Source organism: Sciurus vulgaris, assembly GCF_902686455.1.
Source record: "Sciurus vulgaris genome assembly, chromosome: 9".
In the NCBI taxonomy this organism is placed as follows: domain Eukaryota; kingdom Metazoa; phylum Chordata; class Mammalia; order Rodentia; family Sciuridae; genus Sciurus; species Sciurus vulgaris.
The window spans coordinates 80,366,978-80,380,776 of record NC_136469.1 but is presented as its reverse complement, the minus strand read 5'-3'; the positions used below and the strand labels follow the sequence as shown (position 1 = coordinate 80,380,776).

The 13,799-nt window shown below is 32.6% G+C and overlaps 1 protein-coding gene across 2 annotated transcripts in view; it reads right to left on the bottom strand.

Moving 5' to 3' along the window:
• Window positions 1–13,799, bottom strand: part of LOC306669106 (anthrax toxin receptor 2) — a 146,735-nt gene that overhangs the window by 91,257 nt on the left and 41,679 nt on the right. For both annotated transcript variants that reach the window (XM_079152941.1, XM_079152942.1), the window contains exons 9-10: window positions 12,322–12,391; window positions 2,041–2,119 (exon numbers count right to left, since the gene is read on the bottom strand). In XM_079152941.1, the coding sequence (XP_079009067.1) occupies window positions 2,041–2,119; window positions 12,322–12,391 (149 nt within the window). The remainder of the gene's footprint in view (window positions 1–2,040; window positions 2,120–12,321; window positions 12,392–13,799) is intronic.

Genomic DNA, 13,799 nt, shown 5'->3' with positions numbered 1-13,799 from the left:
AGATGGTCTTTGAGGCTTACTCCCTGACCCTCCTCAAGTCCTGGCTCACATCTCACCTTCTCAGTGAAAATCACCTTGACCCCTTATTTAATATTACAACTTGCCCCTTCACTCTCTCCCCTTCTCTGACACAACCAAGTTTCCTTTTTTCTGAACTAACCTTACTTTTAAACCACTCAAGTCACAATACCCTCCTGAGATCTAACAAAACCTGGATAAAACTTTCTTATTATCAACCAATAAATTCCAAATGAGTCATTGGGCCTCAGTATCCCTGCACATGGAACTAGTAAGGGTTACAAAGCAGAAGCATAGACCTTTTTTCCTGCCTGCAGAGAAGAAAAGTGAAAATAGACAGAGGTACAGAATAAGAAGGATTTAAAAAAAAAAACAGGATAAAGAATGTCATTTTTCTAAGCTAAGCACTGAAACTACACAGAACAAATATTTGTAACCTCAACCAACCACATCCTGAGAAGTCAGAAAACCTACAAATTGCAACATCCACAAAATCTACAAATTGCAAGACATTACAGATGAAGAAAAAAACAACTTTCAAAAAATCTGTTATTTTCAAAACAGAAGTGTCAATAAAGTCATCCAAGGAGTTCCAAAGTGGCCTGAGTTTCCAACTACATGCTCTCTCTTCCAGAGACACTGTCTTACAATGAGAAACACAACCACCTCTACACAGATAGCACTCAATTGTTTTACTGTGTTCCTAGGGAAATGGTATCTCCTGGATTACTATATAAAAATATAAGGCCACAAAACCTCATGAGATGTAAGAAATTTTTAAATTTGGGATTCTGGTCATTCTGAGGGCAGAAATTTTTCATTTTTTTCTTTGATTTATATATATTTTGTTGTTAGATGTACTCGACTTTAGGTGTATTCTGACATACTATATACACATGGAGTACAACCCATTCCGATTAGGATCCCATTTTTATGGTTGTACATAATGTAGAGCTGCACTGGTCATGTATTCGTATATGAGCGAAGGAAAGTTCTGTCCAATTCATTCTTCTATCTTTCCTATTCCCACACCCCCTCCCTTTCCTTCATTCCCCTTTGTCTGACCCAATGAACTTCTATTCTACCCCTTCCCACTCTCCTTTGCTGTGGGTTAGCATCCATACATCAGAGAGAACATTTGACCTTTGGTTTGATTTATATTTTTTACACAGAAAAAAATACTCTTAAAAATAATAGCCAGTGAGTCAGTCCAATTAAGTGTTTCCTATTTTCATATTCAACAATATAATATCAAATTTTTCTATAAATGCACAAATTTAACTACTATGTTTGCATTTTAAAATACTGCATTTTAGGCAATATGAATCCATAATCTCAATGATAGTTTCAAACTAAGATATTATCAAGCTATAATATTAGAACCACCAACATTTAAGATGGATATAAAAATGAAGTCACCCAGTAAGTGCACTAAGGATTTTAAAATATGACAAACATCTTAGCTACTGAAGTCTAATCTTCAAACAGAAAAACTGTCAATTCCATTTTTAATTTTCTAAGAAAAAAATGCTCCATTTTTTATTCTCTTACCTTATCTTGATTTAAATGACTTTTGAACTTTATAAATATCAAAACTAAGTGTAGAGGGGGAGGGGATAAGGGAAGAATGGAGGAAGGATGGATTGTGTGGAGGGAATAAGGGGTGGGGAGGGGGTGGGGTAAGGAAACAGAATGAGACAAACATCATTACCCTATGTACATGTATGGTTACACAAACGGTGTGACTCTGCTTTGTGTACAACCAGAGAAATGAAAGTTGTACCCATTTGTGTACAGTGAATCAAAAAACAATTTTAAAAAACCAAGTGTTTGCTCTCTTAAAATTCCTTTAAAAGGGAGTCAAACAGAAAGTCAAAACAACTACAGTAAATTTTTTGTAAATGCCATGGTCTCAAAAGTAGTTGTCTGTGCCTTCTTTATGGTAAGGTGAGACAATGCTGAGGTTCCATAAATTATTTCTGGATAGGATTATTTTTAAAAAACAACTAGCTGTTCACTTACACATTCTGTGGCTGTGACTATGAGTGTGCTTGAGATGATAGATTTTCCTCCATTAAAGCTCACTGAAACATCGAGAGTCCTAAAAGAAAAATGAAACAATAGTTAAAAATAAATTAGAAACTGGAGAATTGCTGAAAATTTTTATTTCCTTATGTAATTTAAAACTGGCCAGAGTATACTTAAAAAGTAAGGATCACAGCTTTTGATCGATTATTCTGTTTTCACTTCCTTAATTCTAGTCCTTAAACACATTAAACACATTAAACAGAGGCAAATTCCATAAGTGATATAATTGTTCCTTTAAAGCTATTAATATAAATAGCAACATTTAGAAACTGTGTAATTCAAAGAAATGCTGAAATTATTTCAAGTTCACAAAAAAACTTTAAAGGGAAAAATTATTAGATCCTTTCTATTTTTCTGTCTCTATAGATACTACCATCTTCACAAGATCACTATTTAAAAATATAAAATCAGAAGTAATATCCCATTTAAGGATGAAAACAGAACAAGTGAAAATAAAAGGAAAAAAGTGAAGAAAAAATAGAGAAAAAGACATGTTTCTAGACATTTGTTGTAGATGGTCCCAGGGTACTAAAATATCCTGACAAGGAAGAAAAAAGAGAATAATTTGGGTCCCTGGCTAAAAAAAATCAGAGCTAAAATACAACTTTCATTTTGAAACTATGATTTCAAATTATAAAACAAATAAAAATTAAAATTTCTTTAACTCATATTCTAGTAATTCATTAGTTGGGATGAGTTAGCTGGGAATTAAGGTCTTTTTAAAATAGCTATGGAGAGGTACTGAAGGAAAAAACAACATTTTTTTTATATGTAAGAAAACAGCTCTTTTCCAAAATAATTTGTGAGGTATATCATCATTCAATAATCATTTTTCAATAAATCAAAGCTATCCATTCATTAAAGCAGAGAGTAGTAGTACATGACATCTTAGTATAGTTTCTATGTACTACTATACTTTTTAATACTTCAAATTCTAATTCTCATAAAACATTCTAAATTCTAAGAATTAACAGCCAAAAAAATTTTTTTGCCTTAATTACTCTGATTTAGTAGAATTTTGTTGTGGTAACATAGAATTTTGCTATTGTAATATATAGTAGAGATTTAGATTTCTTTTCTATGCTTTTCAATGCCAAGTACTACTTATAGACAGGATAAAACAGAAGCAACCTCAAGTTGCTGGCAGGAGTTTCAATAAAATTACTGGAGAAAAGAGATGAGAAGAGTCATTTAGCCCTTGCTGGCATTTGATGGGGATTATCTCATTTAACCCTTACAATAAATAGCCTTTGAAGTAAGTGGTACTTGCACACCTTCACAGATGGGGTACGGGAGGCCCAGAAATTCTAATTACCTTGCTGCAAGTAATAAAGTCACAGTTCTAACTGTGGGTTCTCTCTTTCATACCACTGCGGCTTGATGTAATGATGAAAGTCCTTAATGTGTTTCTTCTCCCAGTGTGATATTTAGTTTGAATTCATACAATAAGACAGCCACAGGGAAAGATATTGCTGGCGAAGTTGAAGCTAATTTCTTTTTCAAGATTCAGAAATACTCCTATTACAAAATATTTCTTGTAACATATTCACTTAAGAACATTTTGTTTAAAAAGGAGTTTAGCTAAATTCAGAAAAGAATGAGAATTTTGAGTGCTGACATCAAATTAACTGAGTTTTTGAACTACTCCAACATAGAATGCCAAGAGGCCTATTAAACAAAGAAAACTGCTTCTTCTGCAAAACCGAATGCTTTGTTTTGTTTTGTTTTAATGACTAAGTCTAACTGAATCCAAAAATAATCTTCCCTATTTCCTAATTCCCTTACTTAAAATGTACCAGGAATCTTATGACATGGTAAACATGGTTTTATTTGGGGGAAAGATTATTTGATTCATAATAGTCTATGCTTGTTGCAGGTAATCTTATGGATTCCATTTTAAGGGATCAGTAGATATTGACTGAAGTTGTTGACACTTAGAATTTAACAGAAACAAATCAATTCTATAAGGAGGGAAGCATTTATAAATTTCTATGCTTACCAAATGGAATAAGAACACATGATATAATTTTGAAGTAAATGTGTTTATTCTTATAGTGGAAATGCATACTGATGAAACCTTATAGTCAACCAAAATAACTGTTGTCCCCAAATCTCAGTTAGGGCTAAAGTGGCTGGTATCAAATAAAATGGAGTTAAAATTCCACAGATATGGAAATCTACTTGATGACTGTTCCAGACATGCAGACTTCTTTGAAAACATATAATCTTCATGTTTCTGGAAGTAGTAGTTGCATGATGAAAACATTACCATGAACACCACCACTACCAATTTCAGGCTCTGATTGATTTCTTACTAAGAGCTAGACATGAATTCATTTTCTCCTTTAATTCTCACAGTAGCCCACTGGGGTAGACACCGGCATTCATTCCATCTTCTAGACAAAGAATCTGAAGCTTAAAAAGGTAACTTGTCCAGATTTTGAGTCTCACTGACTCTGTAGTCACTTCCGCATTATTCTACCTCAATCTTTCCCATGTATTTTAGGATCTCATATTTAAATTCCTCTCATCAACATCAGCTTAGTATAACTCCTCTGGTTTTTTACCGTATTCCGAAATCTTTCATGGTTAACAGCATATTACAGCATATTACAAATATCTTGCTAAAACAAGATATTTATTTGTGAATATATATTTAAGAAAACATATGTATTTTTTCCTGGAAAGAAAATTTCAGAAGTGTGGCAAATATATGAAACATATACTTACTTCTGCTCTTTTGAATTTGGTTGTTTTTTTAGAAAAACAGTTTTTAAATTATTGGTATGATATTGGCACTATCATGAATCTGGTACCTTTGAGAGCTGTGTTACTCCTTTGCTGGCAAAGGAGTAACACTTCACCCTCTAACTTAAAACCAGTATCCTTGCGTTCTTTGTCCCAAGCCTGTGACATACACATGAAATGTTTTCTTTCATGTTTTATGTAATTTTGAGCAGTACTGTTAGGATTGTTCATTCCTATCCCTCTATAACTTCCACTTCTGCTTAGTATACTTCTGACAGTGGAATCCATTCTCTCAGCTATACAGACTTTATTATGGGCACAATATACTAACACAATGTTGTGTTTACTTAAGTGCAGACATATGTGGGAGGCAAGGGGAGAGTTCATCTTTATTTATCCCAAGTATCAAAAAAAAAAAAAAATTGAAAAGGGAATAGATTAAGCCCGCATGGGGAAATTGAAGCACTGAGTTTGAACACACATCACTCTGCTTCCTCAATCTATAAAATGGGAAGAATTTTATCAATTTCAGATTTTCTTGGTAGGGGAATTTAATACAATTATATGCACTAAAAGTTCAAGACAGTGTCTGGAACACAGCAGGCAGTCTATAAATCACTGTAACACCTGACTACTTATCTAATGTAGTGCTCGGAATATCAAGGTATTTAAACAAAAAAAAAAAACCTTTAAGATCCAAACTAAAAATAAATAAATAAATAAATAACATAAAAGAATATACAATGGCAATTAAGTATACATCAACACTTTTTTAGTTGAAGAATTTCTATTCTAGCTATTGACATATAAAAATAAAGAAGAATAGACGGCTCTAAATTGTTAAAAAAAAATGCCTACTAAATAATGTCATGTAGGTTCATGTAAAAAAAATTTCAATGCTGTTTCCTTCCTGTTCTAAAACATTATCTTGATTAAACATAACATTATAGCTATGTTAAGCTGTATGCTTAAACCTCAAACCTAAAACCACACTTCAAATTGGTCTGTGAATGTTTGCCAATAAATTCATTCAATCACGCATTCTATTATTGTTTAATTAAACAAATATTTCTTAATTGCCTAGAATAGAAGTAATAACTTGTAAAAAATCACATGAACTAGTCTATGCTTGGTAATGGGCTGCAATAAATAAAACAAATTACAATGTAACTGAAGAGAAGCAACATAAACAAACTATCACAATAGAATGATATTAAATAAAACAGAAATAAGCACAGGTGGATTAGGGGACCATGTAGGAGCCACAATCAACTCAGCCTTGGAATAAGGACACAAAGGTTTTCTGTGCTAGTTCACATATAAAGACAAGCCCTAAAGTATGATTAGAATTAGGAACTGAGATTAAAAAGGAACCCAAGCTGATGAAGTTCCCGACAGGGTGAAAGGAGAGAGGCATAAAATAGTCAAGGAATTAAAGGCACTCAGTATGCCAGTTGCACAGAATATCCGAGTAAGAAAACAATGCCTTTAGGCTAGAAAGGAGAGGAGAGGGAGAACCAGTCAGCATCCAGGATGACATCTCTACACATTTGGAACAAGTCTTAAGAAGTTTAAAGCTTGGTAGAGATATAGCCAGAACTGGTTATATCAATGTCACTCTTGTTGATATTTGAAGTATAAAGCATGAGTCCGAAGGAAAAAATGCTAGATTAGAAAAACGAGTGTTTTTCAAGTAAGAACCAAAGTAGAATGGAACTAAAATAGTGGCAATGAGTGTAATGTGAAAACAAAATCTGAGAGACATTAAGAGTTGGAATAAAGAGAACAAGGACATTTATTGGGTATAGGAAGCAAGGAAGAAGGAATAAAGATGACTTCAAAGTTAATGTTTTAGAAGTCAATAAGAAGTCTTGCATAGAGAAGGCAGGAGAAGGAGCAAGTCTGAACAGGACATGGGTTTATTTTATACTTTCAAGTTCAAGATCCCTATGGGAGGTCTTAAGTGACTTAGTCAGTATTGGGATAGTAGACCACTGGACAGGACTTGAAGGTAAAGAAAAGATCTTGCCTGGACAGTTGGAGCTCATGCAGAAGAAAAAGAAGTTCTTGAGAAGATGAGATTATGGGTCAGGAATCCAACTGGGATGAAAATAGACAGTTAAGACTCTAAGAAAAAGAGGAATTAGAAGTGACATCTGAGAGAAAAACAACCAGGCGGAGAATATGAAGTTGTGAAGGAAGGGAACACTTTCCCAGACAAGAGGAGCAGCACATGATGTAGGTGATACGGGAAGGAAGGTCAGGCTGCCATTGACAGCTCTTTCCACTTCTCTTTCTATAAACTGGTTCTACATTGTTTAATATTTCTTACAAATATCTTAATCTATTCTTTGCTCCATCTTTAGATTTTCTTTTTCAAAGCAGATGGATAAATCTTAACAACTTACCATAACAAAATGACTGAAGAGCATTTTCATATTAACTGGTACTCAATTAACAGTGATAAAGCTAAATTCAAGTGTACTAAACTTGCCTATGTACTAAATTCATCTACAAGAGAATTATTAAATAGTCTTGTAATATATAATTGAGTAAATAAAATTCAATACATTCTAATGGTCACAATATTTTTATTTAATACATAGAAATGCATAACTACTCCAAAACAAAATGGCTCGGTGCCATATGTCAGAGCTACTTTGATCTGAGGAATTTCACCCTCCATGAAATATGGTTGACATTTCAATTCACCGTAACCTATTTGCAAAGTATTCATTTGCTTCTGACTTTATGCACATCCAGTAAAAGATTTCCATTTTATGATCCATTAAAAAGGATGAAAAAATTAAATAAAATTGTGAAAGACATTTGCTGGAAGTAATAAATAATTTGACTCCAATTTGCACATACTGAAAATTAAACTGGCAACTACTCAAAAAGTTATTAAAATTATGGTGACTTAAGATATTTTGAAATCAAGTACTACTATTTAATACTCTGCAGAGCTCTTAAAAAGTTAGCCTTATGAATAAATATTTTTAACTTGAAAAAGGAGGTTTCATATTTGCAAATAGTTTGAAGATTCCACTTCTAGTTATAAATACATATGTAAATTAATGTTTTGTCCAAGTATACTTTAAAGTGGTTAAAGGATTCTTGAATTAAATAATTTATTTTCAGATATCTCAATATGTGAATATAACTTGAACAAAAATTGCAGTCAGGATGACTGATAGATTTCAGAAGAAAAAAATGTTTATTCCAAGATGTCCTGAAAAATCATACTTAAAGTTGGATTATATTTTCACTATTACACTGAAAATAATGCCTTTTTAATTCTTTTGCAAATTTTACTAAAATAAAAAAAGACATTGGGAAATAATCACCTAACTTTTAATGATTTTCATTGATAAATGTCAAAAAGTTTTAGTAGTAATAAAAACTATGGGTGGTCTCTCTGTCTGGAGATGGCCTGCCTTCTTCCCTGAATGTGTATTCCTTGCTTTACTCCAAAAGTACACTCTTGAGATGGCTGGCATTCTCTTTTTCATTTTTTTTTTTTTTTTTTTTTCAGTGCAAAATTGAAGGTAAGTAAAAAGCAAAAACAATTTTATATTATTTTTAATAATATAAAATTTAGAAGCAGATATGTGAGAGGATTTCAGTAAATCTCTAAGGAATCTCGTCTTCGTCATCATACAGTTGTTCCTCTTTAAACACTTTTAGTTACCAAAACACTTGCTAAATAGTTTCCATTTTACACTGAGCTGAAACGTGCTTCCCTTCGCCTATTACTCTCTTCCTCCATTCTTCGTAGCAATAAAGAATAAATCAAATCTTTCACATGACACATCTTCAAATGCTTCAGGAGAGCTCATGTGCCACATCTCCATCAGATCTTTGTCCAGTGCTGTAAGCTGTATTTTATTTAACACTCCCATATTTGGCAATATCTTCTTGGCCACCCCTACATATACTAGAATTAATGGTTGTTCCTCTGTTGTCAAGAACTGTATATAATCTTAGGATGGAGATATAATGCAGATTAGGTGAACTAATCACATTGACAGGTTTCATTAAAAAGCAATATACTATGAGATCCATAAGATAAATGTTTCATCATGGGAGTAGAGGTCTTCAGCTTTAATCTATTTCACCAAGTTTCTAACGTGTATATTCAAAATAAAGACATAACTAATGTCCTAGTATACATGATTTTTTAAAAAATCAAGTCTCATTCCTCACAAGAAATGGAAGAAAGAATAAAGTTATGGTTGTATCACCTGCTGCTAACACAAAGGAATTAGGGACTGCAGAGATAAATATACACACGCATATAACAAGTATATTTAAAAAAAAATAAAAAAAAGAAAAGACACTGTGGTAAAGACAGATTTAGCCAACTAAGAAAGATAAATAGAATTCATCAATTTGATTTCAACCAAGTAGTTTATATTTGTATTGAAAAAAATTAACAATGTAGAAGAAAATGAAAAGATTCTATTACCATGTCAGGCTCTAACCCCAAGTCTGCCACACATTCATCTCAGTGATCCTTTGGTATCAGACGCTTGGAATTTTCCACATGCACTGATGTTCCACCACTTCTTACTTAAAACACTGTCAAGTGTCTTCCCACACTGCCTTTTAAGAGAACTAATACTATCACTTTCATCTGATTTAGATATTTATTTCATATTTGCCAGAAGATTCTGGCCAATGTTTTTGAAAGCACATTTAACTATACCATATGCCTCCTTAAATCATCTTTATCAAACAAGCTGTAGGATAAGGCTCTGGTTCATTCTGTTCTGTTTTTCTTTCTTCACAATGTGTTTATGTATATTTACCCAATTTGTTCTGTTCGTCTTGCCAAATTGCAGGTTTGAGATCTCAACTATTACAGAGCAGCTGTGCTATTGTTAATGTCTCACACACAAAAAAGGGGGGATCAGGGAATAAGCCCACATTGCAAGTAAGCGTGACACCTGTGCATTAAATGGGAGACTTCGGCTCTGACATGGGGAAGAGTCAAAGAACTTTAAAGAGGTCATCCTATTCAAACCTAAAGAAGGCGGTTTGGTACAAATGCACCACTGGCAGAAATAAACTCCTAAATAATCTACAGGCCATCCTTGGTAAGACTATTTACTTAATCACATGGCAGAGTGTGTCCTATGAAAGAATTAGAAAATAACAACCTCTCTACTACCACCTTTACCTTCTTCCTGTTTAAATACTAAGAATCTGTTCATCTTAGCCTAAACATCTCTACCAAATAAAGAAATCCAGCAAGCATAAATCTCTTAAAAAAAGTTCTTAAAAACTCTATTCCAGTTATGCTTAGCAATGATATTCCTGGATAGCAGATTCCCAGATATCTTTCACTTTTGTTTACTGTACAAAATCCATTTCTGAATGCAGGCCTTGGTATGTCTTTGCTACTGTGATACAGTCATAGTCCTCATCTCCAAGTGAACAACTTCATGTTAACCCTCTTTGTAACCAAATCCACAAGCTCTAAGTTTTTAAAAGAATAATTCTCAAAAAAGAAAAATAAAAGCCATTCAGGATGTAACATAAACATGAGAAAGCAACTGATAGAGCAGGCTAATGAGATGAGGCACATGTCCACGAAGCCAGCTCTGAGACCATGCATCTGGCTTTGAGGCTTTCTGTCTAGGGTTACTTCACCAGTGTGCTGTTAATTATTTAAGTGACAGAACAGGGGGAACCATCACCACATCTGTCACCCTCACACAGGAAAAACCTTCATTCATTGTTGGGCCAGATGTGTTTATTTGAAACATAGACTAACTAGCTATTTAATGGGTTTGAATCCTTAGCCAAAAGCTAATTAGGCAAACATATTAAGTACCAGTCACCTTACAAGGCTAAACTGTTTCAGTTGTGTTGATTTTAATCCAATCTCAAATGAGCCCATCACCTGCAAAAGTGTCTGAAGAAAATTCAAGACAAAGGAAAAGGTCCAAATAACTTGCGATATACTAAATAGGACAAGAAATGATGTCCTCAAATACCCAATACATGGACAAATAAAATCTGAAGATTTGCCCCTGTGGTATCCTGCACTTGATACCCCTCCCCCCAAAAAAGACAAAAGTAATTCTTTTACATGGATTCCATCCCAAAACATTCTCAGGTGAAATATTATATCAAAAGCTAAACAAATGATGAATTCTCATATCTGATATTTATTGTGCTGTGTGTGATTTTTAAAGATTACCTCTCCCATGTATTCAGTATCTCTACAAATCATTAAGGAATATCAGCAGCCTCTATGGTACTCTATTCAAAATGAGACTGTGCCCCAAGGCAAATTCTAGAGAAAAAGAATTCAGTGCCTGGGATGGAACAAGCATATTGCCTATATAACTATTTGGGAGAAGAAATTAAGCTGCCTTTCTTGAATATTCATCATTATTAAAATGAGAGTTTTCTGTTATTTTAAATGGTATGTCCTCCCTTCAAAACTAGGATTCTTACCATTTTTCTCCTACTTGATATAGGCTCCTCCCCCAGCAATCAAATGACCTCTTTCAGATCTTTATATTTATTGTAAACCAAAATATTTGAGAAAAGAATCATTCATCTTTCATCCAACTAAGGCTTGGTAACTCTACTCTGTGTCAGGTAATAAATAGGAAAGGTGCTAGGGATACAACAAGATCATTCTCTGAACATTAATCCAGACTTTAGGTTGTGGCCATATATAATTATTCTCTGCTCTTAGTAAAAGATCAATATAAATTAATCCTAGAAAATTGTATTCTATTCATTATCCTAAATAATTATATCCACTGTTGTTGAACTAGAAGATATCTGAAGTATATGCACTCACAAACAGAAATACTAAGTCACTACTTAAACTTTTTGTATATAGATGATTCAAATAAAAGCCCTTCTTTCCAAACTAAATAGTCCTTAAAACCAGCTATCATTTTTCGTTCAAGTGGTACTTGAAAAGACATGCATATAGACCTTAACAGAAATGAGACACAAATTAAAACACAAATTAATAAAAATGTGCAAATATTACTTAGTCCTGGGTGTGCCATAATGATCATGGTCCAATTGCTCTTTAACTGTAATATTTATTAAATAGTATAATAAGCACTCAAAATCTCACTTTGGACATCTGTAATGGTGGATGTGTGTCCATGTGTTAAATTCAATATCTTCAAATTCAAAATAATTGCATTCGTTCTGATTATCTACAGACTCTAACAATAGTTTTCAAGTCCATTCAGATAAATATTTATAGAGTCTTTTAGTCAATATTAGAAACAAGATAAAATAAGCATTAGCATTTTCAACCTATTAAGAAGTATAGTTGCAGTACTAAGGAGTAGTTAGCTTTGGATTACTGTGTAATGCTCATTCTGTGCATTAAAAAGATACAATAAAACTACCAATGCATACTTGTCATTATTTTATAATAATTAGTTGCTAAATTTTTTTAAAAAAATTTAATGAAGCACTTACTCTCCAGCTTTATTCAAGATAGGTGCAGGACAAAGCATAGAATTAAGTTGCACACTGACTGGTTTTACACCTAAAAAATAAAACATCATTGAATTAATAGAGTTTTCTGCATCTCACACAGTTTCATTAATAATATGAAGAGAATTTCAGAATTAGAGTTTAGTCGTGGAATATGAAATATAGTAGCATAAAAAACTAATGAAAGAAGGAAAAGGTATTGAAAACTGGAAAAAGATTATATGTCTCATTGATATAGAGTTTTGATAAATCATAAATTAGAATTATTTTTACTTAGACTAAAAAATAATACAATTGCAATTCACACACAATTGCAGATACTGTAAAAAAATCATCTTTTTTCCTGAAATCTTCACATATCAGGTTTTTAAGAACACATTTTTTGAAAGCAGAGTTCAGAAAGATGGGGAAAGAAAAACAAATGTGCAATGAAAAATGAACATATTTCACTTTAACAAAGTAGCTGCATTTACAGTAAGTAAATATATTTTACTAAGCTATGTACATAAATTGCTCTTTTAATTTTAATATATGAGAAAATGATCTGCACTAGAAATATTCAGAGAAGCTACATATTCAAATGGATCTTCTACAATGTGAATGATGAAAATACAATTTCAACTCCACCTTGTCTGATTGAGAATTTAATAAACTAAATCTTATGTAGCTAAGCAGAAAATAAGTTTATAATATAATCATCTCAAATGTACAGTCAGAAGGTAGAGCTATCACTCATATACAAATGACTACTCAATTTATTGGAATCTATTAGAATCTATTATGAAGAGTTTGTTATGAGCATTGTTGTGCCTTACCAGGATCATGATATTAATAGGAAAGAGAGGAATTAATTATGGCATTTACCATACTAAGATCCTCACCACTTTAATTCAATAAACACTACTGAACAGTCAGTGTGTGTGTGGCCAAAACCGTACTAATTAGAGTTTAACACCATCAGCTTAACAGTAAAATTGTGGATGAGTTGTTCAAAAATCACTCTACCAGAGTTTAGAGTTATAGAGTCTACCTTCCAACATAAATTTTTGGAAGACAATATAATCATCAATGAGGAAAAATGTTTTCCTAGAGGCCCAAAATGTTCAGAAAACTGAGATCCAATTAATATGATATTTATTGACAAATGATGCTGGGTGAGCATTGGAGATATAAAAGATCTATAAGATAAAACATCTATCTTCAAGAAATCAAGAAATTTATGAAAAATTAGATAAAGAAAAGAAATAACCAAAAAAAAAATTTTTAAAGGCACAGAGTAGTAGTCAGTTAACAAGATAATTACATTTTTAGGCAAAGAGTGTCCAAAATTATGTCTAGGAAAAGAAGAAATTTGATCAGATAGTTGATGTGGTCAACTATCTGTGATGAAAACTGGTTTCAGATATCATCTCTTGCTCATTACTGGCTATTTCATTATAGGTAAGTTATTTTAATCATCA